We start from the raw sequence: 24,833 nt of genomic DNA, 5'->3' as shown, positions 1-24,833 counted from the left end.
AGCACTGTGGGAGCATCATTACCACAGGGACTGCAAAGGTCAAGAAGAACACTCACCACTACCTTCTCAAGAGCAATTAGGGATGGACAATAAATACTCACTTTTCCAGCGATGGTCAGATATCACCAATGAATAAAACAAAATATAAAAAATTTGGAGTGGCAGAGAGCTTTGGTGCTGAGTTGTGAATGTGACTGAGTTGGATGGGATGATGTACAAGCAAGAAGGTGAGAGTTTGGATGATGAAAGAGGAAATGCTGAGGGAAAAAGTTAAAGTGGAAAGTAATAAAGGAAAGAAGAAAAAGACAGAAGCAAAGAGTTGAGGAGAGAGAAGAAGAGGTGAAAATAGACAGAAGAAGAGGACAGACATAGCAAAACAGTGGCGCAGTGGTTAGCACCGCAGCCTCACAGCTCCAGCAACCTGGGTTCGATTCTGGGTACTGCCTGTGCGGAGTTTGCAAGTTCTCCCTGTGACCGTGTGGGTTTTCGCCAGGTGCTCTGGTTTCCTCCCACAGCCAAAGACTTGCAGGTTGATAGGTAAATTGGCCATTATAAATTGCCCCTAGTATAGGTAGGGGGGATGTAGTATAGGTAGGGGGGATGTGATAGGAATATGGGATTAATGTAGGATTAGTATAAATGGGTGGTTGATGGTCGGCACAGACTCAGTGGGCCAAAGGGCCTGTTGCAGTGCTGTATCTCTAAATAATAAAAAATGCAACATAAAGACATTATGGGCAAGTAAAACAGATTTACCATGTGCAATGGCACAGAAGACTGAGTAGATAATTATTAATTATAAGTAGCTGCAAATCCCTGGCTGAGGCCATTGTAAGCAAAATCTCTAAATTTGCCAGCTCCTTATATAGGAGTCAAGTCAAGCTACAAGGAACAATAAACTTAGGTTTTAGGTAAACTGAGTAAAGCAGTGGCAGATAAAGCTCAATGTGGATAAGTGTAAAATAATTAGTATGGAGGCAAGAAACCAAAAGAAGAGCATGCATTAAATTGAACAGTCATACAACATGATGGCCATGGAAAAGATCATTGGGTTATTATGAATGCATCGATCAAACTGTCAATGCAGTGCTTGGCTGTGGAGAAAAAGTGAAATAAGATAATAGGTTGCATTAGCAAAGAGATAGAGTGCAAATCAAAAGAGATTGCACTGGTGTTAAATATGATATTGGTCAGGTCCGTCTGGAGTCCTGCATACAGTTCTGCTATAAAATAACTGGAACTAATTCCAATAATTGGAGATGGAGCTAATAAACAAATATAATTCTAAGTAGGAGAAATTCAATTTATAGAAAGGAAGCTGGTGTTATCTTCTTTGAAAAAGAGAATTTTAGGGCACCTATGTGAAGTTTTCAAGATTGTGCAGAGAATTGGCAAAGTTGTTCAGGAGGCATTGTTCAAAATGGCTAAGAATTCAAGGGGGTGAAATTTCACTTGCGCGGTGATGCAAAACAGATAGCATCATATCTGTCAGCAGTTGCATGCCATGCTGGATATATAGTTCTATTTGAAGTCAATGGAACTGAATACAGGACAGGAAAAATAACAGGCAGAGTTGTGAAGCCACCCCTTCTGCATCTCCACCGAAGTGCAATGGCACCCCCAATTATTCAGGGGCACAAGTTCAGAACTAGGAATGAGGAGAATCCAGGTGAAACTGCATCATCACAAGGGTACTGGGTTATCAAATAAATTACAAGGGAAGGTCATTATATTGCTAGATTAAACGGATTTAAAAGAAAATTAAATATACTTCTGGAGATAGATGGGATTGAGGAATATAAGCTTAAACTTCCCAAGTACATATTGGCAGTGAGGAGTCTAACCCACAACTAGCTAATATGTTCTGGCAGTAGGACAGGTTCCTCATACTTACCTGCACTCAGAAAAATTACCCCATAATCAAACAGTAATTGAACAATGGGATACCTTCAAAGAGGATATGGTTCTGATACAGACTAGACACATTCCAATGAGGGGTAAACGGTGAGAAAGATAGTAAAAGACTGCAGGAGTGCATAGACAGACCGGTGAAATGAGTAGACACATGGCAGATAGAATTTAATGCACAGGAGTGCAAAGTGATACATTCTGGGAAAAAAAATAAGGAGAGGCAATATAAACTAAATGGTACAATTTTAAAGGAGGGGCTGGAACAGAGAGATCTGGGAACGTATGAACACAAATCATGAAGGCAGAAGGACAAGCTGAGAAGGCTGTTTAGAAAGCACGTGAGATCCTCAGCTTTATAAACAGAGGCACAGAATACAAAAGCAAGGAAGTTATGTTAAACCTTTATTAGTCATTAGGTCAGTCCCAGCTGGAGTATTGTATCCAAGTCTGGGCACCCCACTTTAGGAAGGATGTCCATAAATATATTCCTCAATCCTGTCTATCTCCAGAAGTATATTTAATTTTCTTTTAAATCCATTTAATCTAGCAATACAATGACATTCCCTGGTAATTTATTTGACAACTCAGTACCCTTGTGATGATGTAGTTTTACCTGGATTCTCCTCTTATTCCTCGTTCTGAACTTGTGCCCCTGAATAATTAGAGGTTGCAGAAGAAATTTACTAGTCGTACCAGTGATGTAGGACTTCAGTTACATGGAGAGACTAGAGAAGCTGGGGTTGTTCTCCTTAGAGCAGAGAAGGTGAAAGAGAGATTTAACAGACGGAATTGAAAAATACTTTAAGGGGAAATATCTGTGAGACTAAGAGCTGGATTTTACCTGGCCCTTGGAGATGGACTGGGAGGTGGGGGGGGTTGGCACACAAAATGGTGTCAGGTGTGCCTGATGTTGCGTCGCCCCCATGCCATTTTGTCTGCGACGGGCACTATGGTGGACGGGAAGTCTACTGGAAGGCAAAATAAGCCACTTAAGTGAAGGGCCACTTAAGGGCCGCCTCTGTTGGCATTTAGCCAACAATGGGGGGGCCCGTAGCTGTGTGGAGACACCGCCAGGTAAAACCTGGCAGCCTCCTAGTGGGCTTCAGTGGGGGGCTCCCTCCTCTGAGACGGCAATGGTCCCCCCCATGGCAAGACCCTCCCCAAGCCCTCATCAACCCTCCCAACCAGCCGCTCACCAGGTCCTGTCTGATTGGCCCCGGTGACCCTGATCCCACTTACCTTGGTCCCGGGGTCTCCTCTATCTTCGCTGTTCCGGGCCTCCTGCAGTACTGGCAGAGACCACTGCTCCTGGTGGCACTGCTGGAATGCTGTGCTGCTGGCCCTCCGATTTGCCCATAAAGGGGATGGCATCCTTGACGGCAGGGAGTTAATTGTCTGCCCGCCGGTGAATTCAGTCAGGAGTTTAATGGAGGGCTGAGGTGCGGTCACCCCCCCACCCCCTTCCAGCCTGTCGCTGGGACCCCTGTCGCCAATATAAAATTCAGCCCTATGGGTAAAGAGCAAGGGACTAATTGGATAGCTTTTTCAAAAAGCTGGCAAAGGCACAATGGCCTGACTGGCCTCCCTCTGTGCTCTGGTGGAAAACAGGTGGCTGATTTATCAAGTTTTGACAGGAACTTTGCATGCCACGAGTGCTGCACCTGTCTAGGTCTCAGAGTTGCCAAATTAGGTCAGTCTGGTCATCTGAATGGCCTGTCCTACCTCACACGTCTTCCAGTGCAGCTTATCCCTAGCAAGGCACTAAACACCTATAAATGCATATCTAGTTGCCAACCAGGGTCTTAACTGCAACCAGAAGACATCAAGGTCTGAAGATGGATGGAGGTTGCAAAATAAGGTCGAACTTAATTTCTCTGGCTTTCTTGCCTTGTTGCTTAGGCGCTCTGGAAGTAAAAAGCACAAGGTTGAACAACAGCTTCTTGGTTGCCTTGAAAATAAGCACTCTTCTGTTTCTTTGAGAAGAAATTAAGCAGGAGGGGATGGGATGGTGCAGGCCCATTGTCCACCTTTCTTGGGAAGGCACATAAATTCCAGGGGAATTTAAAAGGAGTGGAGATTTTACAAGGTATTGCAAGTAGCACAAATTATTACACAATGTTTCAATGTTTTTACAGCACAGAACCAGGCCTTTCGGACCAACAGGTCCATGCCACTGTTTATGCTCCACAGGAGACTCCTCCCACCCTTCTTCATCTAACCCCATCAATATATTCTTTCATTCCTTTTCTCCCCCATGTAGTTATCCAGCTTCCCCTTAAAGGCATATTCACCTCAACAATTATTGTGGTAGCAAGTTCCACATGCTAACCACTCTCTGGGTAAGTGTTTCTCCTGAATTCCCTCTTATTAGCGACTATCTCATATTTATGGCCCCTAGTCTGGTCTCACTTGCAAGTGGGAACATCTCCACATCTACCCTATCAAGTTCAAAACGTCTATCAGGTCATCCCCTCATTCTTTTCTGTTCCAGAGACAAGGGACCCAGCCTGCTCAATCTTTCCTGATAGGTATAGCCTCTCGGTCTAGTATCATTCTGGTAAATATTTTCTGTGCCTTCTCCGATGTTCTTGGTGTGCTATGTTCTACACAACATTGCACAGCAGTTGAGATTTAGGCCTGCTGAAGGAAGAAGGCAGAGAGATCAGATCTTCTTCAGACGATTCACAGAATCACAGAATCGTCACAGTGCAGAAGGAGGCCATTCAGCCCATTGTGTCCACACTGGCTCTCTGAAAGAGCAATTCTCTCAGTTTCATTCCTCTGCCTTCTCCCCATAACCCTGCGCATTCTTCCTTTTCATATAACTGTCTAATTCCCTTTTGAATGCTTCAATTGACCCTGCCTCCACCACGTTCTCAGGCAGCGCATTCCAGACCGTAAACACTCGCTCCGTGAAAAAGATTTTCCTCATGTCACTTTTCGTCTCTTACCAAATACTTTAAATCTGTTCCCTCTCGTTCTCGATCCTTTCACAAATAGAAACAGTTTCTCTCTACTACTCTGTCCAGCCCCCTCATGAATTTCAATACCTCTGTCAAATCACCTCTCAGCCTTCTCCTCCAAGGAAAACAGTCCCAACTTCTCCGATCTATCTTCATAACTGAAATTCCTCATCTCTGGAACCATTCTCATGAATGTTTTCTGTACTCTCTCCAAAGCCCTCACGTCTTTCCGAAAGTGCGGCGCCCGGAACTGGATGCAGTACTGCAGCTGAAGCCGAACCTGTGTTTTATACAAGTTCGACATAACTTCCTTACTCTTGTACTCTATGCCCCTATAAATTAAGCCCAAGATACCGTGTGCTTTATTAACCACTCTCTCAACTTGTCCTGCCACCTTCAATGACTTATGTACATATACACCTAGGTCCCTCTGCTCCTACAGCCCCTTTAGAATTGTACCTTTTATTCTATATTGTCTCTCCATGTTCTTCCGACCAAAATGAATCACCTCACATTTCTCTGCATTGAACATCATCTGCCACCTGTCTGCCCATTCCACCAACTTGTCTATGGCCTTTTGAAGTTCTACCCTATCCTCCTCACAGTTCACAATGCAAACTATGAAATTGTGCCCTGTACAACAAGGCCTAGATCATTAATATATATCAAGAAAAGCAAGGGTCGCAACATTGATCCCTGGGGAACTCCACTACAAACCTTCCTCCAGCCCAAAAAACATCCATTAACCACGGCTTTTTGTTTCCTGTCACTCAGCCAATTTCGTATCCAGGTTGCTGCCATTCTTTTTATTCCATGAGCTACAATTTTGCTCACAAGTCTGTTGTGTGGCACTGTATCCATCGACTTTTGAAAGTCCATGTACACATCAACAGCATTGCCTCATTAACCCTCTCTGTTACCTCTTCATAAAATCTCCAGAAAGTTAGCTAAACATGCTGGCTTTCCCTAATTCACTGGTATTGGTCCATGTGACTATTGATTTTGTCCCAAATTATTTTTCCTAGAAGTTTTCCCGCCACCGAAGTTAAATTGACTGGCCTGTAGTTGCTGGGCTTATTTTTACATGCATTTTGGAACAAGGGTGTAACGTTTACAATTCTCCAGTCCTCGAGCACCATCCCCAAGTCTAAGGAAGATTGAAAAATTATGGCCAGTGCCTCTGCAATTTCCACCCTCACATCCCTCAGTTTCCTTGGTTGCATCTCATCTGGTCCTGCTGCTTTATCCACTTTAAGTACAGACAGCCTATCTAATACTTCCTCTTTTGTCAATTTTAAACCCCTGTAATGTCTGACTCACCTCCTCTTTCAACATTGCCTGGTTTGCATCGTCTTCCTCGACAGATGCAAAGTATTTCATTTAATATCTCAGCTATACTCTCTGCTTCCATGTGTAAATCCCCTTTCCAGTCTCTAATCAGCCCCATTCCTCTTTTTCCCACCCTTTTACTATTTATATGTCTATAGCATACTTTGGGATTTCTTTTAATGCTAGCTACTAGTCTCTTTTCATGCTCTCTCTTGACTTCTCTTATTTGCTTTTTCACTTCCCCTCTGGACCTTCTATAGTCAGCCTGCTTCTCAATAGTATTTTCTACCTGGCATCTGTCATAAGCACACTTTTTCTTCTTTATCTTAATCTCTATCTCTTTTGTCATCCAGGGAGCTCTGGATTTGTTTGCCCTACTTTTCCCCTTTGAGGGAACATACCTTGAACGTGTCCGAACTATCTCTTCTTTGAAGGTAGCCCATTGTTCATCGACCAGTTTTCCTGCCAGATTTTGGCGGCAATTTATTTGCCCCAGCTCTATTCTTACCCCATTGAAATTGGCCTTCCCCAGTTAATTATTCTTACCCTGGATTGCTCTTTGTCCTTTTCCATAGTCAGCCTAAACCTTATGATACACTGATCACTATCTTGTAAATGCTCTCCTACTGATACTTGATCCACTTGGCCCACCTCATTCCCAAGAACCAGGTCTAGCACTGCCTCCTTTCTCATTGGACTATCAACATACTGTTTTCCTTAACACACTCTAGGAACTCTTGCCCCCTCGCTGCTCTTTATACTACTGTTATCCCAGTCTATGTTGGATAATTAAAGTCCCGCAATATAACTACCCTATACTTTTTGCACCTCTCTGTAATTTCCTTGCAAATTTGTTCCGCCACATCCTTCCCAATAGCTGATGACCAATAGACAACACTGAGCAATGTAACTGCACCTTTTTTGTTCCTTGGCTCTAGGCAAATTGATTCTGTCCTCAACCCCTCTGGGACATCCTTTTTCTCCAGTACTGTAATGCTCTCCTTAATCAATACTGCCACCTTTCTCCCTTTTTTCCCTTTCCTATCTTTCCTGAACACCTTGTATCCAGGAATATTTAACACCCAGTACTGCCCTTCTTTGAGCCAGGTCTCTGTTATAGCCACAACATCATGTTTCCACGTGGCAATCTGCACCAGTCTTATTAACCACATTCCATGCATTCACATGCATGCACATTAACCCTGATTCAGACTTTATTACTTTCTCCCTTTCTCTGACCCCACCTAATAACTTACTATTCCCTACTCTCGTGCTATCTATCTCCCCCAGTATTCTGTGCACCTTGGTATTCCTCTCTGATACTTGCTCCTGGTTCCAATCTGAGCTCCCTCTCAGATTTCCATCCCCCTGACAATTTAGTTTAAACCCTCCCCAACAGCACTAGCAAATCTCCCTGCGACGATATTCGTCTCAGTCCTGCTAAGATGCAGCCCGTCCATCTTGTACAGGTTCCACCTGCCCCAGAACTGGTCCCAATGTCTCAGAAATCCGATGCCCTCTCTCCTGTACCAGTTCTCCAGCCACAGGTTCAATCGCTCAATTCTCCTATTCCTATGCTCATTTGCACATGGAACTGGGAGTAATCCTGAGATTACTGCTTTTGAGGTTCTGCTTTTTAATCTCCTTCCTAGCTACCTAAAATCTGCTTTCCGGACCTCATCCTCCTTCTTACCTATGTCATTGGTACCAATGCGAACCACAACCTCTGGCTGTTCACCCTCCCCCAGAAGAATGTCCTGCAGCCTCTCCATGACATCCTTGATCCTGGCACCAAGGAGGCAACACACCATCCGGCAGTCACGTCTACTGCCACAGAAGTGCCTGTCTGTTCCCCTAACTAACTATCACTACAGCTTTTCCACTCTTCTTCCTCCCCTCCTGTGCAGCTGAGCCACATGTGGTGCCACAAACTTGGCTCTGACTGCACTCCTATGAAGAACCATCACCCTCACCAGTCTCCAAAAGGGAAAACCGATTGGTGAGTGAGATCATATCAGGGGACTCCTGCACTACCTGCCTAGTTCTCTTAGACTGCCTGGCGATCACCCATTCCCGATCTGCCTGATGCTCCTAACCTGTGGTGTGACCTCTCCCTAAACGTGCTGTCCACGTAGCCCTCCGCCTTGCGGATGCACAGTAGTGACTCCAGCTGCGGCTTGAGTTCTGAAACCCAGAGCTCAAGCTTCTGCAACGGGTGACACTTCCTGCAGATGTGTTTATCTAGGACACATGGTGCGTCCATGACTTACCACATGCCATACGCTGAACAATTCACTCGGCAGAGCTGCCCTGCCATACCTTAACTTTACAGACTATATATTATAAGTAGAATAGCTTACCAGATTCTGAGAAGGAGGACAAGGAACAGTTGGAGGAGGAAGATGTTGATGAAGGCAATCCACCACCAGTTGCTCACATTGCTGCCTTGGATGCTCTTGCTCACTTAGGTTACCCCAGTGGGCCAATGTCAGAAACACATGCAATGACCATTCTTCCTGTCTTCCCACTCCCAGTGCCAGTAACACAAAGCAGGCCTGCAAACAACTAACCACCCTTGAACATCCACCCATTGATCCCCATCAATCCATGTCTTCCCATTAATCATCAAACAAGTTAAAAGCCAACCAGCAACCAAAAATGGGCAAGATGGAATGGCGGTGCAACAGAATAAAATATTGTGATTGAACTAAACAACAGAAATTTCACATTACATTTTCTCAAACACCCATGCACATAGCCTGTGCAACTACAAAACTTCCCACTTCCTTTCCCTTCCATTCTTACGTGTTACAACACCTGTGGTTTCAGCAGAGGCGAAGGCAGACTGCTCAACTCCCTGCTCTGACTGCTGAGATGCTCTTACCTAACAATCTCTGTGCTTTGGAGCCAGTGAGAGCACCACCAAAGACTGTCCACCTGAATTGTGTAGGGGCAAGCTCGGCCACCAGAAGACAAGGCGGCATGTTGGGTACTGATACTGGAGGACAGGGGGTTGGGGGGAACCGATATTGCATAGGAGTGAGAAGTGAACACGCTTTGAGTGTTCCGTACTCCCTTTTGTAATCATCCCTCTCATGGCCAGGGTGCATTTCACTGCTACCACGCTGCTGGAAAGCACTTTGGCGCAGATCAGTGTGGCACTGTCGGGCCACGGCTATGGTATCTGTCATCCTGGCAGATATGTTGGCATCCAGAGTGTGTACGGCCATTGTCAAGGCATGCATGGACTCATTTGATTGCAGTGATTGCTCATAGAAATATAAAACGGTTACGGACAGAAGGAGGTCGTTCAGCCTATCGTGACCTTGCCATTTCTCTGTAACAGCAACTCAGCTAGTCCCATTCCCCTGCCTTTCATTCATCACCCTGCTGTTCCATGAAGCTAGCCACTCTATTCATGGCAAAACACATCATCACAATACCTTCCGACATCAACCATGCTTGAGACAGAATTCTCCACTCTCTCTGTAATCATGGTCAGTGTGCTTCGAAGGCCTGTCAGTGCATCACAGATTCTCTGCTACTGCTCAGTGATTCTCCTTTTTATCATCAATGAACTGCAGTGCACCCTTTGACCATCTGGAATTCAAATTCACAGTTCCTCTTTTTCCAACTGCAAACTCTTTCAAATTCCATCTTTTGATTGGCCCTTTAAATACTGCAGTTGAGATTATGTCATGTGGCTCCTCATAACATCCGCTGCTATGTATTAGACGCAAAATCTGTAGGTAAAATACTAATGAGTTAGCTGAGTCAAAAAGCCATTGACAGATGTGCTGAACTTTCTTCAAGGTTTCCTATGCAATATCGGACTCCCTGCTCCCAACATGCCTCCAAGCTAATGTCGGGCCTTACGTGGCAATTCCCCCCCCATCCCCCAACCTCGACAGCACCCAGGACTGAAGTATTTTACAAGTGCTTTAGAGAGAAATGTCCAAAATAATAGCTTACAATGCAAACATATATAAAATTGTTCATTGCTATTGTGCATAGGCTTGGTACTGGCACAGAAGAACCAGATGGAATGTTGCTTCCTAAATATGTCATCAACGTAAAGAAGTACATTAGTTTGTTTGAAAATTCTGCATGCAGTACACCCATCATACTGACACTATAGAACATTGTTGCTGAGCTTAGAGGAGTCCTTAGAGAGCACGTTGGGCATAAAACTTAACCTAAAATACACAATGCCATCCAAAAATGGGATCAGTTAAAACTGGCAAATAATGAGGTAAACAAGAAATGATCTACATTTGGAAAGGTGGCAATGGGAGAAATTAATCTGCTTCTTAAATGCATGCTGGATGTACAAACTGCTAAATTAAACACATAAATATCAATTATTCTCATCATTATCTCCCATAAAGAGCAGACTTTCACAGCAAAGAATGGATGGCATTTCAAGTTATTGGCTTTAATCATTATTATAGAACAAGGAAATATGCAGGTGTGGAGTCTGCATCAATGGTTTCGCTTCCAGGTTCACAGTGTGGTATTGCATGAAAAAGATATAGGCCGGAATTTTACCTTCGGCAGACGGGAGCCAGCCACCGACTGAAAAGTTGGTGGCGAACCCGCATCCACCTCGCCTGGGGATCCGACCCGTATTTTGTGGGTCCTCGGGCTTCAAGTGGTGTGAGGCGGGACTTCCACTTGAGGTAGGAAGTTCTGCCTAATAGAACTGCCAGCCAATCAGCAGGCCGGCAGCTCTTAGTACCAACAGCGCCACCGGGAGCGGTGGTCACTGCTGGGACTGCAGCCCAGCATAAAGACTGGGAGCCGGGAAGGTAAGTTTTGGTTGCCTCACCGGGGGTAATCGGTCGGGCTCCGGCGAGGCAAGGGTGCTCGATTGGGGGGAAAGGGGGCCTGTTGGGTCTTGGGAGTGGTTAGGGTCATGAGGGCGGCCCTCCATCGGGCACAGGGTGCCCGACCATGAGGGCCACCCTGGGACGCTCGGAAGCTGCCTGCTTTCGTTAGGTGGCTTTTCCCGGCTCCAGGATGTCCATTTGCTACGCATAAAATCTGCGTGGAGGCAGGTGAAGGGGAACGGCCACTTAAGGCCCTTGATTGGCCTGGGGTGGGCAGGCTATTTTATGCTGCCGCCACCCTGTGTAAAGTGGCGGCGGAGGCGGGAGTGGGTCGGTAAGGCCTCCTGGTTCCACCCGCTCCATTTTACGCCACATCCCCCACCACCAGCCTGCTCGTTGGGGTGGCGTAAAATCCGGCCATAGGAACAGCTGGGGCTTCAGTAAAGCTTTTAACAAGATTTTCCTTTTAAATCTGTCACATAAAATTCTACGGGCAACATCAAGTGAAACTTCACAGCCGTCACAGCTCAAAGGCATGATAAAATGGAGCCCTGCAGTCACGAAAGGATGAACAATTTCCCACAGAAGCCAAGACAAATCAAATCTTTCATTCCCAAGCTTAAAGGCCAGATGCAGAGATGGTTCCCAGTTGGTAAAGGTCCTACTCAAAGGCTTCCGCTCATTCTTAATGCTAATATAGTAACAGCCTGTCAAACGTTAAGAGATATTTTGTTACCTGAATCTCTTTTTCATCATGCGACTTAATGGTCCCATAGCTGGGGTTTATAGTAAATTCTTTGGATTTTACTCCAGCTCCAATATCTGTCCATGAACCTCTGCTGAGTTCTGAGACCTGGTTTGAGCTTGCTCGACTGATTTCACCACCGCCATCACCAGGGATTCGTAACTTAAATGTCATTGGTACAAGGGAGGTATTAGTAAGGGAACATGATATGCTCCTGGGAAAACCTAGAATTTTGGGAAAAGAAAGATTTATAAGAATTAGCCATATGTCATCAATTCCACCATAAATCTAGACAACCGACAGCCTACCCAAAACAATGGGACAACATTCATCAGCCAGATTCATCAGAGCTTCATATCTGGTAGGCTTCTCAAAATCCCTGCTAGCTTTGTAGCAAGATACAAATTGCAATAGTGATAATGTAACATGTGTTTATCAAGAACACCAAATGACACTTAATTTTTTTATTTTATGGTAATTTTAATATTCCCATTTTTATATCCTTATAATCACCATGGTGTCTCTTTTTCACTGGTCAGCTTAGCTCAGCAAACATGAAACAGCTTGTGATTCAAAGCACCCTATAGTCCTGATATTTACAGGAAGACAGAGAAGGTGTGGGGAGGCCAAAAATGGCCAACAAACTGAGAAGGCCCAGGAAGGGAGGTCCTACTGATTTTAACAGTAGGACTTCATTATCATTTTCGCCTTTTGTTTTTCCTCTCAGCAGCCAGACAAGTTGACAGCCTGGTCTCCTTCTGAGCGGGAAAACCAGCGGTAGGAGGCTGCAGCCAGTGACCCTTAGAGATGGTCTCCGACATTGAGGAAAGGGGAAGATTAGCATTCCTGCCTGGGTTTTGGAAGAGGTCAACGATTGGGAATGGGGTTGGGAGGGAACAAACGGGTCATCATGGAGGAGGTAAGTGCGGGGGGCACGGTCGCTGATTGGGGCTTGGAAGATGGGACTGCCATGATCGGCTTGGAGGGAGAGTCCATTGGGGCTGGTGTTGGGGTGGGGTAGGTCAGCGATTACAGTGGGGGGGGTGGGGGGGAAAGAGAGGCAACAGTCAGCACAGAGAATGATGGAGACCTCCTGGGGGGCCGAGAGGAGCTCAGAAGATGTGCTAAAAAAAAGGACTTACTTTTACTTTTTTTCTTCCTTTTCTCTGAACAGAGGACTCCACCCCACTGTGGTCGACAGGCCCTCAACCATGTCGGACCCATTTCCCACACTTCTGCCCTCACCTTTTCCCCTTTCTCCCGGAATCAACAGGGTTCCCCTGGTCCTTAATTTTAACCCCAACAGTCTTCACATCCAAAGGATCATCCTCAGCCATTTCCGCCACCTCCAGCGTGATGCCACCACCAAACACATCTTCCCCTTCCCTGTCAGCATTCTGAAGGGATTGTTCCCTCCGCGACACCCTGGTCCATTCTTCCATTGTCCCCAAAACGTTGGCCCCTTCCCATGGCACCTTCCTATGCAATCGCAAGAGGCGTAATACCTGCCCTTTTACCTCCTCTTGCCTCACCATCCAAGACCCCAGACATTCCTTCCAGGTGAAGCTGCGATTTACTTGTACTTCTTTCAATTTAGTATACTGTATTAACTGCTCACAATGCAGTCACCTCTATACTGGGGAGCCCAAATGCAGATTGGGTAACCGCTTTGCCGAACACCTCCGCTCAGCTCAGCTCTGCAAGCATCATCCCGAGCTTCCGGTTGCTTGCCATTTTAATTCACCACCCTTCTCCCATGCCAAGATTTCTGTCCTTGGTCTGCTGCAGTGTTCCAGTGAACCTCAACGCAAACTTGAAGCACAGCATCTCATCTTCCAATTAGGTACTCTACAGCCTTCTGGACTCAACATTGAGTTCAACAATTTCAGAGCACAACTGCCTTTTTTATTTTTTTTTATTGTATTCCATTTTTTAACCATGGGTCTATTCATTATTCTGCCATTACCACTCTCTCTGAACTAATGCTTTGTCTTTTCATACAACTATTAGCACTCCCTTTGCCTTTGTTTCGTGACATCTTTGTCATTTAATCTCTCCTGTTCTCAGCCCTATCACACACCTTCTCTTTTGTTGTTCTTCCCCCTTCCCCCTTTTCACTTCTTATTTACATTTTACATTTCTATTTCTATTACATTTCTAACCTTTACCATTTCTGATGAAAGGTCACAGACCTGAAACGTTAACTCTGCTTACATTAACTCTGCTTCTCTCTCCACAGATACTGCCAGACCTGCTGAATATTTCCAGAACTTTATCTTTTTACTTACTTTGTGAACTTGGCAGCTCCCGCTCCCTTTCTGCTGCCAGGCTTCCTGAGCCTTGGGAAACCTGCATGGCTCCCAATTGTTTTTAAAATGGTACTGAAGTATCCTACCTCTTCATTAGACACATGGCAACAGGTGCCTATGCTGTTCCCCATTTTTTCTTTTTTAACCCTGCCCCACTATCCTGGCCAATAATTATTCCTCAATCAAATATAAAAAACTGATTCGCTGGTCATTCTCACATTGCTCTTCATGGCAGCTTGCTGTGTGCAGATTGGCTGCCTACATTACAACAATGACCACAGTTCAAAAGTATTTAATTTACTGTAAAGTGCTTTGGGACATCCTGCGTTTGTGAAAGGAGCTATATAAATGCAAGTACTTTCTTTTAAAGACATACTTGGTGATTTATCCACATTTTAAAAATTTTGTCACACTGTGGGACTTTGAAATGAACAATTTCAGTCTCTTTCTTTCTATTCCTGCCTTTTCTCTTGTCCATTTCTGTTTTCTCTCTCCATCATTTTTGTTGTGTTGCTTTCACTTTCACTGTTATGTAACATACTAGTTCACTGCACAGATTCCCAGATATAGGCCTTTTCTGCCCTGTGTTTATGTTGCAGTGATTAGTGTGGGAGAATTAGTGGGACTAGCTCATCCAAAAGTAAAAGCTGGCTCAAAATAAAGACCAGAGGTGTCTCGATGGGAGATAGGGAGAGAAGTTAAGATTAGACAAACACTAAAGCTGCACAAACGGCTGGAAATTACTACAGTAAAGACAGGAGTTGTTGAGGAAAGGAAAGCAGATAACTGTTGCCTGTGAAAGCAAAGAAAACTGACATAAAGAGGGGAAAATACTGCAAAGTAATTCAGTAAGTAAAGTACTTAACTGAATTAAATCAGCCCAAACTCCTGCACATTGACAAATACCAGCATATTTTCTTTCTTTTTAATGAAATCAAGATCAGGAGAAAGAAGAGATTATGCTGATTTCCTAGTTGTTGAAAACATTGCATTTTTGAAGGTGAACTTTGTTAATGAAACGCAGGCTCCTTTATAAACTGTGGGCAATCTGTTGATAATGTAGTAGATTAGGCTGATGATGGTGAGTTGTTAAGCTGTTTCACAAGTGTGAAGGACTCATAAATCATGCAAGCACAGGCACAGAACCTAATCAGTTCAATGCCTTATTAATATTGGATCTGCTTGCTATTCTGGGATCCGAACTCTGAGCAAATGCACTGCAACTCCTTACACAATTGCTCATTACAGTGGTAGGAATTTGTAAATTAATGAAAGCATAAAGGGTGATGTATCCAGTTCATGACAAATTTCTCCAACTGTCAAATTCACTTTGGTACAAAAAGCAAGATACTGCAGATGCTGGAAATCTGAAATAAAAACAGAAAAAGCTGCAAAGTCTTAGCAGCCAGACAGTATCTGTGGGAAGCAAAACAGAGTTAACGTTTCAGATCGATGATATTTCCTTAGTTCATCAGGCCACAATCCTCCCCGCGATCTCTTCCCCGACCACAAGCTTCCCCCCTGCGATATCTCATATCCTGACCACAATGCCCCATCCCTCAACCTCCCTGACCACGATCTCTCACTCCCTGTCTAGTCTCTGTTCCTCAGCTGCAGCCTTGTGCAGTCAGCCTGTCAATAGGTTTGTCAAATCAGGCTAGCTGTCAGGTAGGAAATGTGGTGAACGAATGGAAAATACATTATGCAGTTTGCTGTCCAGAACTCTGAGCCAACTGCTCCCTCCCTGTTTCCCAGTAAATATTGGGGCTTAAGGCTCTATTTATAAACCATGGATCCTTTTTTAACAGCCTTCTCAGCTTAGCCAGCCACATTCAAAGATTTGTGTATGTGAACGCCTCGGTGTCTTTGGTCCTAAACCCCTTTAAAATTGTACTAATTATTTTATATTGACTGTCTTCATCCTTCTTTCCAAAATGCATTACTTCATACTTCTCTGCAATAAATTTCATCTGTCACATTTCTGCCCATTTCACCAGTCTATCCTTCACCAGTCTACCCTCCTGAAGTTTGGTACAATCCTCTTCACTGCTTATTACATTTTGTACAGGATCAGCATGTTATAATCTAGAAAGCCAGATAGTGAAGGATGATACTGGAGCCAATCTTAACTCAATTTTACAATTATTTAAAAAGTGAAACATGACAAGCATACACCTCCTAACTCAACCACCCCACAGTTTCAATAAATGTCTCTATACGTGCTCAAGGGAAACCCCAATTCATGCCCTCCACCTGCATATAACTAAACACAACTGATATACAATTAGCACAGGAGTAGGTCAATTTGCCCCTCAAGCCTGTTTCACCATTCAGTGAGATCATGCGACCTAACTCCAAACACCCATCTTTGCCCCATATCCCTTAATACCTTTAGGTCACAAAAAATCTATCAATCTCGGATTTAAAATTAACAATTAATCTAGCATCAATTGCCATCTGCAGAAGAGAGTTCCAAACTTCTCACCCTTTGTGTGAAGAAGTATTTCCGGATTTCACTCCTGAAAGGTTTAGCTCTAATTTTTTGACTACGTCTTCTAGTCCGAGGCTCTATAACAAGCGGAAATAGTTTCTCTCTCTCAACCCAATCTGTTCCCCTTAATATCTTGAAAACTTTGATGAAATCACCCTTTCTAAGTTCCAGGGAACACAACCCTAGTTTGTGTAATTAAAAACAGAAAATGCTGGAACGACACAGCATGTCAGGCAGCATCTGTGGAGAGAGAAACAGAGCTAAGGTTTCCAGTCGATAACTTTTCATCAGAACTGGGAAAAGTTAGAACTGGAATAAGTTTTAAGCAAGTCCCATTACCTTTAGCCCTGCACCACCAACACTTTTGTCATTTAATCTCTCCTGTCTTCCACCTTACCACAGACCTTCCCTTTTGTTCTCTTTTTCACCCTCCCCCCTTTCACTTGCTTAAAACCTATTACATTTCCAACTTTTCCCAAATCTGATGAAAGGATATCAACCGAAAGCATTAACTCTGTTTCTCTCTCCATAGATGCTGCCTTACCTACTGAGTATTTCCAGTATTTTCTGCTTTTATTTCAGATTTCTAGCATCTGCAGTATTTTGCTTTTGTCCTAGTTTGTGCAATCTCATAATTTAACCCTTGGAGTAAAGGGGCTGGAATTTCATTCTGGGGTCAGGAACTCGACACCCTGATAATTTCCAGGTCCTGACCCCACGCCGCTGTTTTTAAATGCGAAGGGCCTAATTAGCCAGGGAGTGAGTGTGACACCCCATTAGCGGGACTTGGAAAATGAGGGTCCTTTGAAAAGATGAATGGCAGTCATGGCTGGGTTTGCTGAAGCGATAGATCCATAAGAGCTGCCACAGGCAGGTGTCGACAGGCAGTCCCATGCTTCTCTGATGCGTCCTTGAGGCATTAATCAAGGCAGTTGGGGACAGGTGACATATTGTTCCTGGCAGCTGGGAAAAGAAACACTCCGAGACACAAAGAGGACCGCGACGTGGTGGCAGCAGAGGTGAGTGCAATGCAGAGTCGCGGAGATTCAATGACCAGATAAGGCTGGAAAGGTGAGTGGCAAGCGTCACCCTGGTGACAGGTAGCTAACTCTGTAGACAGCAGTATGCAGACCAGCTGAACTCACACAATGTCTAGGATTTTATCTGGGCGACAAGGGTCTCGGCCACCGGCAAAAGCGCCAGTGACAGCCTCACGTCTCCCTCCTCTGGGAAGGCCCCGCCGCAATATGCGCCAATTATGCACTTAAGTGGACAGCGACAGGCCTTCCCCCGGATTAAGAACCCCGGCGTCAGAAGTTCGGACTGCTGAGAGCTGCTGGCCAATCAGAAGCCATTAGCTCTTTTACCAAGCAGCGCCACCACGGAGAAGGTGGCTGCTGCCAGTACTGGACTCACTGGAGGCAAGGGACTGAGGCCATGGGTGAGTCAGGGCAGGAGGGGTTTTGCGGGTGGGGGTTGCAGAGGACGGGGGTTGACAGCAAGGGCAGGAGGGGTGGTTCTCCCCCCATCCCCTTCCCAATGCTGGGTCTCTTGGCAGGTATTGTTTTTTTCCAACATATACTTTATCCATAAAAATTTGTAAAAAATACATTCCAAAACTGTTCAAATTTGACATTTTGCAAAGTACACTAGAGATCAGTTTCCTTCGAAACAGATCATGAATTGCCTCACAACTCTTGCCATTCCATTTTCAATACAATGTACATTTGCATTACACAGTAAAAACATACTTTGGTGCATACAGCCCGAGGGGTTTTACACGGGTTCCAGCCCCTCGGTATACTACAGTGGGAGGGCCTTACACAGTGGCCTTTCTCCATTGAGTCTTTGCAGCAGCTGCCCCAAGCTTTACAGTCATAGAGAGATACAGCACTGAAACAGGCCCTTCAGCCCACCGAGTCTGTGCTGACCAACAACCACCCATTTATACTAATCTTACATTAATCCCATATTCCCTACCACATCCCCACCATTCTCCTACCACCTACCTACCTACACTAGGGGCAATTTACAATGGCCAATTTACCTATTAACCTGCAAGTCTTTGGCTGTGGGTGGAAACCGGAGCACCCGGCAGAAACCCACGTGGTCACAGGGAGAACTTGCAAACTCCGCACAGGCAGTACCCAGAACCGAACCTGGGTCGCTGGAGATGTGAGGCTGCAGTGCTAACCACTGCACCACTGTGCCGCCCAGTGCATCCGTCAGCACGTTGTCCTGGACCTAGGAATGTGCCAGTTTGCAACACTTGGTCGTGGAAAACTCTTTGCTCTGGAAGACCAGCAGGTTTCGGGCAGACCAAAGTGCGTCTTTCATCGAGTTGATGGCTCTCCAGCAGCAGTTGATGTTTATCTTGGTGTGCGTCCCTGGGAACAACCTGTAGAGCACAGACCCATGTGTTACGGAGAGGCTCAGGATGAACCTTGACAAAAACCACTGCATCTCTGTCCAGACCTGCTTTGCAAAGGCACATTCCAGAAGGAGGTAGACGACGGTCTCTTCCCCACAACAACGACCCCGAGGGCAGCATGTGGAGGCAGTGAGACTCTGGGCATGCAGGAAGGATCTGACAGAGAGGGCCCTTCTCACCACCAGCCAAGCTACATCTTGGTGCTTGTTTGAAAGTTCTGGTGATGAGGCATTCTGCCAAATGAGTTTGGCAGTCTGCTCGGGGAATCTTCAGACGGGATCCACCATCTCCTTTTCCCGCAGAGCCTTGAGGACATTTCTTGAAGACCACTGCCTAATGGATTTGTGGTCAAAGGTGTTTTTCTGTACCAACTTTTCCACGAAGGATAGGTAGTATGGCATGGTCCAACTGAATGGAGCATTCCGCGGCAACGTGGCCAGGCCTATCCTTCGCAACATCAGGGACAGATAGAACCTCAGCACATAGCGGCACTTGGTGTTTGCGTACTGGGGTTCTACACACAGCTTGATGCAGCTGCACACAAAGGTGGCCATCAGGTTGAGGGCGAAGTTGGGTAAGTTTTTTCCCTCTCTGTCTTAAATGACAGACCCCTTATTTTTAACTGTGCCCCTTAGTCTCTCCCACAAGGGGAAACATTCGTTCAACATCCACCCTGTCAAGTCCCCTCAGGATCTTACATGTTTCAATAAGATCATCTCTCATCCTTCGAAACTCCATTGAACACAGACCCAACCTTTTCAACCTTTCCTCATAAGATAACCCTCTCATCCCAGGAATCAGTTGCCTGAAACTGCTCTGAACTGCTTCCAATGCAATTATATTCTTTCTTAAGTCATGGGACCAAAATTGCACATAATATTCTAGATGTGGTCTTACCAATGTCCTGTACAACTGTAGTACAACATCAAACATGGGCAAGGAAACCTCCTGCTGATTACCACCTACTGCCCCGCCCTCAGCTGATTAATCAGTACTCCTCCATGTTGAACACCATTTGGAGGAAGCACTGAGGGTGAACTCTGGATGCGATACTTCTATGTCTATCACCAAGAGTGGCTTGGTAGCGCCACTAGTGACTGAGCTGCTGAGCCCTAAAGGACATAGCTGCTAGACTGGGTCAGCGGCAGGTGGTGAGGGAACCAACAAGAGGGAAAAATATACTTGACCTCGTCCTCACCAATCTGCCTGCCGCAGATGCATCTGTCCATGACAGTATTGGTAGGAATGACCACCACACGGTCCTTGTGGAGACAAAGCCACATCTTCACATTGAGGACACCCTCCACCGTGTTCTGCGGCGCTACCACCGTGCCAAATGGATCAATTTTGAACAGATCTAGCAATGCAAAACTGGGCATCCATGAGGCGCTGTGGGCCATCAGCAGGAGCAGGATTGTACTCAACCACAATCTGTAACCTCATGGCCCGTCGTATCCCCCACTCTACCATTACCATCAAGCCAGGGGACCAACCCTGGTTCAATGAAGAGTGCAGGAGGGCATGCCAGGAGCAGCACCAGGCATACCTCAAAATGAGGAGTCAACCTGGTGAAGCTACAACTCGGGACTACTTGCGTGCCATACAGCGTAAGCAGCATGCGATAGACAGAGCTAGGCGATCCCCTAACCAACGGATCAGATCTAGGCTCTGCAGTGCTGCCACATCCCGTCATAAATGATGGTGGACAATTAAACAACGAACTGGAGGATGTGGTTCCACAGATATCCCCATCCTCAATGATGGGGGAGCCCAGCACATCAGTGCAAAAGATAAGGCTGAAGCATTTGTAACAATCTTCAGCCTGAAGTGCCAAGTGGATGATCAATCTTAGCCTCCCCCTGAAGTCCCCAGCATCACAGATGCCAGACTTCAGCCAATTCGATTCACTCAACGTGATATCAAGAAACGAGTGAAGGCACTGGATACTGTAATGGCTATGGGCCCTGACAATATTCCAGCAATAGTACTGAAGATCTGTGCTCCATAACTTTCCGCGCGCTTAGCCAAGCTGTTCCAGTACAGCTACAACACTGTCATCTAACCGGGAATGTGGAAAATTGCCCAGGTATGTCCTGTACACAAAAAGCAGGACTAGTCCAACCTGGCCAATTACTGTGCCATGAGTGTACTCTCAATCATCAGTAAAGTGATGGAAGGTGTCGTCAACAGTACTTTCAAATGGCACCACTTAGCAATAAGCTGCTCAGTGATGCTCAGTTTGGGTTCTGCCAGGGCCACTCAGCTCCTGACCTCATTACAGCTTTGGTTCAAACATGGGCAAAACAGCTGAACACCAGAGGCAAGGTGAGAGTGATTGCCGTTGACATCAAGGCAGCATTTGACCGAGTATGGCATCAAGGAACCTTAACAAAACTGGAGTCATTGGGAATCAGGGGGAAAGCTCTCCGCTGGTTGGAGTCATAGCTAGCGCAAAGGAAGATGGTTGTGGCTGTTGGAGGTCAATCATCTCAGCTCCAGGACATCACTGCAGGAGTTCCTCAGGGCAGTGTCCTAGGCCCAACCATCTTCAGCTGCTTCCGCAATAACCTTCCTTCAATCATAAGGTCAGATGTGGGGATGTTCGCTGATGATTGCACAATGTTCAGCACCATTTGCGACTCCTCAGATACTGAAGCAGTCCATATAGAAATGAAGCACGTCCCGGACAATATCCAGGCCTGGATTGATAAGTGGCAAGTAACATTCGCACCACACAAGTGCCAGGCAATGACCATCTCAAACCAGAGAGAATCTAACCATCTCCCCTTAACATTCAATGGTATTACAATCGCTGAATCCCCCGCTATCAACATCTTGAGAGTTACCATTGACCAGAAACTGAACTGGAGTAGCCATATAAATACCGTAGCTACAAGAGCAGGTCAGAGGCAAGTAATCTTGCAGCAAGTAACTCACCTCCTGACTCTCCAAAACCTGTCCATCATCTACAAGGCACAAGTCATGAGTGTGATGGAATACTCTCCACTTGCCTGGATGAGTGCACCTCCAGCAACATTCAAGAAGCTTGACACCATCCTGGACAAAGCAGCCTACTTAATTGGCACCCCATCCACTGCCTTCAATATTCACTCCCTCCACCACCTACACACAGTGGCAGCAGTGTATACCATCTACAAGATGCACTGCAGCTTGTGCTTGTCTGAAAGGTATGATTCCATGAGTATGACTTAGAAGATTATATTTGGAAGATTATCATCTGCCAATTTTGAAATTTTTGCCTTTGTACTAAGTCCAACTCATTAAGCTACGATTTTGCTGTATCAACCTGGGAAGAATGTACATGCAGAAGTTTTAGCTAGTCACCTGCCTTTGGAGTGTCCTCATGAACAAAGCTTCTTGATCTAAACATTCACGCCCTTTAACTCCTTTTCGGGAGAAATCTGGTCATTCCCTTGAACAGGGGATTTGCTGTACTTCACAATGGGCAGCTAATAAGTTAGCCAGGGGCTACAGAAACATTCTTCCCCCATCCCAACCCTTCCCAAAGGCTGGGGGGAGGGCACAGTGCCAACATCTGCATGTGACACTCCAAAAAATCCCAATCTACTTTGCAGTTGACATATGGAGTATTCGAGGAAGCACCAAAAAGTTAATATGTTCATTGCTATAGTTCAATATGAAAATCTGGTCTGCCAAGGCCCCCAGATGTGAGGCAATCTAGACACTGCACTCATTGGACAATTCATGTGCTAGGTCAGAACTACCTGGGCTTCTTGTCAAAAATCTTCAACAGATTTGCTGTACTTTCCCTGGAACTAACAATCAACAACAGCTAGGAAATGCAGAACATCCCCCCTCCACCCAAACCCTCAAGAAAAGGCAATTGTTATCATATTTCTTCATTCTTCTTTCTTCTCCGTAAGAGGGCACTGGAAATCAGCACATGCCTCAGCAAAGAGGTCACTTGCCTCACCAAACTCATCTGGAACATTAAGCCCTTGCTCATGTATCAGACAGCACCATGTGCACCATTATGCCTGCTAATAAGGGAACTTTCATTTTCCCATTATCATTTAGACATCCTGAAATAAAGCTTTGATGGTATAGGACTTCAAAGTAGAACAGTAAAAGTGCCCTTAATAATTGCCCTTAAGCAGGCTCGCAGATGACGTGTTTCACTCTTCTTGGACAGATGCTGATATCAGTGGGGAGATCATCTGATCAACTAAAAGAGCTGTGTTCCGGGTGATTTACTCCATTGAGCCATAGGTCATTCCTATTTGTGCAAGGAGATTGAATAATTAAGAAGACACGCTTTATGTTTTTCTGAATGGACTTTAAAAAACAAGATGCTCTTACATTGGCATTCAGCTCATCCACAACTAATCCAAGTCAATCCAACAATACCTCTTCTAATAGATCAATTTGTCCAGCTTTAGAAGGGACAAAACTATATCTAATTCAGAACTGCAATTTAAATCCTACACAGATGGCTTGTCAGTAACAATATACTAAATAATCAATCAACCGTTCATAAAGCAGAGTTATTATTAATGGCTGGTGCCCGATGAATGATCATAAATTTGAATATAAATGGGTGTTGTCTAATTATCTGTCACTAAATATTTTACTGAAAATATATTACCTATGCCAGTCTTGCCAAAAGAGTCACACTTACAGTGCCAGCATACAGCCAGACTCTGAGTGTAGTACTAACTTAAAGAAATCCAAACAAAAAGGTATAAGGCCAATGTAGCAATGAAGGTGCCTGCTTTACATTCTTAAATTTACAGATACAGCTCTTGGAACCAACCAGCTTGACAAGACATCAAACTGAAGTAAGGATGTATCAGAGAAAATGTTTGGTACAGGATGTTTAATTAAGCATACATTTGCCAAAATCCCCTATGAACAGCAACTTCATTTCTCATTAGTAAACTCCTCAGGAAATATTCATTTCATTTGCATCTCTTTCCCTAACAACCACTATGGGGGATTAATATATTACAGACTCACCAAAGGAGACTTCCCCAAAGTTCAATGCAGGCACATTGAAGTGAAACGTGGGTCCAATGACACGGCCCCTGCAGAGAACAAGTAGTTATCAGCATGTTTTAAGCAGCAGTGGGCTGCAACAATTAACAATGCGTCTGCAAGGAGGTCACTAAGAGAATAATTGTTAGCAGTGACAATACCTACACTCAGCAAGTTTCAATGATAATGAATACAATCCAAGGTGAACATATCAATACATGAGCAGTGAAACGACGTGGGCAATTTCTTTCCAATTATAACAGAGCAGCAGAACATTTCTGAGTGAAACTGGAGTTAGAGTCAACATTTTACAAAAGATTTCTTGCAGAATTACACTTGGAAACCAAATCAAAGGAGATATTGGATGCATTTAAAAGACTAACTTAAAACCATGTGCCACTGCACCATTCCTAAAATTCCCCTCACAAAAGTGTAAATTTTGTTTTAAAACAACAATGAAAATAATCAGAACCATGCTAAAAAGCTGTGTATCTCACCCACTAGTCAGGCCAAGTTATTTTCCAACTTTAGTCAATTGAAAAAGTCTATTTATCAGCATAACAAAATATCATTGGCCAGAATTTAATATCGGGCAATGGCCCCTCCCACCAGCTTGTAAGCACGGGGGGAGCCTGTTTCCATCGGGCTTGGAAGCCATGCTGCTATTTTGTGCGGCACAGGCCCTTAATTGGCTGCAGTTGAGGCTTTTGCCTCTCTGAAACAAGAAGTCCCGCCTCCAAGAGCTGCCGACCAATCAGGCTTCCAGTAGCTCTTCAGTCCCAGCAGCGCCAACGGAGGAGTGGCCACTG

The 24,833-nt window shown here is 45.0% G+C and overlaps 1 protein-coding gene across 1 annotated transcript in view; it reads right to left on the bottom strand.

The window, feature by feature from the left end:
* Window positions 1–24,833, bottom strand: part of hydin (HYDIN axonemal central pair apparatus protein) — a 1,234,740-nt gene that overhangs the window by 757,658 nt on the left and 452,249 nt on the right. The window contains exons 14-15 of the mRNA XM_068049816.1: window positions 24,007–24,074; window positions 11,769–12,001 (exon numbers count right to left, since the gene is read on the bottom strand). Of these exons, the coding sequence (XP_067905917.1) occupies window positions 11,769–12,001; window positions 24,007–24,074 (301 nt within the window). The remainder of the gene's footprint in view (window positions 1–11,768; window positions 12,002–24,006; window positions 24,075–24,833) is intronic.

Source organism: Heterodontus francisci, chromosome 17 (assembly GCF_036365525.1).
Source record: "Heterodontus francisci isolate sHetFra1 chromosome 17, sHetFra1.hap1, whole genome shotgun sequence".
Taxonomy (NCBI): Eukaryota; Metazoa; Chordata; class Chondrichthyes; order Heterodontiformes; family Heterodontidae; genus Heterodontus; species Heterodontus francisci.
The sequence above is the reverse complement of the archived record's forward strand: the minus strand, read 5'-3'. Positions and strand labels throughout refer to the sequence as shown.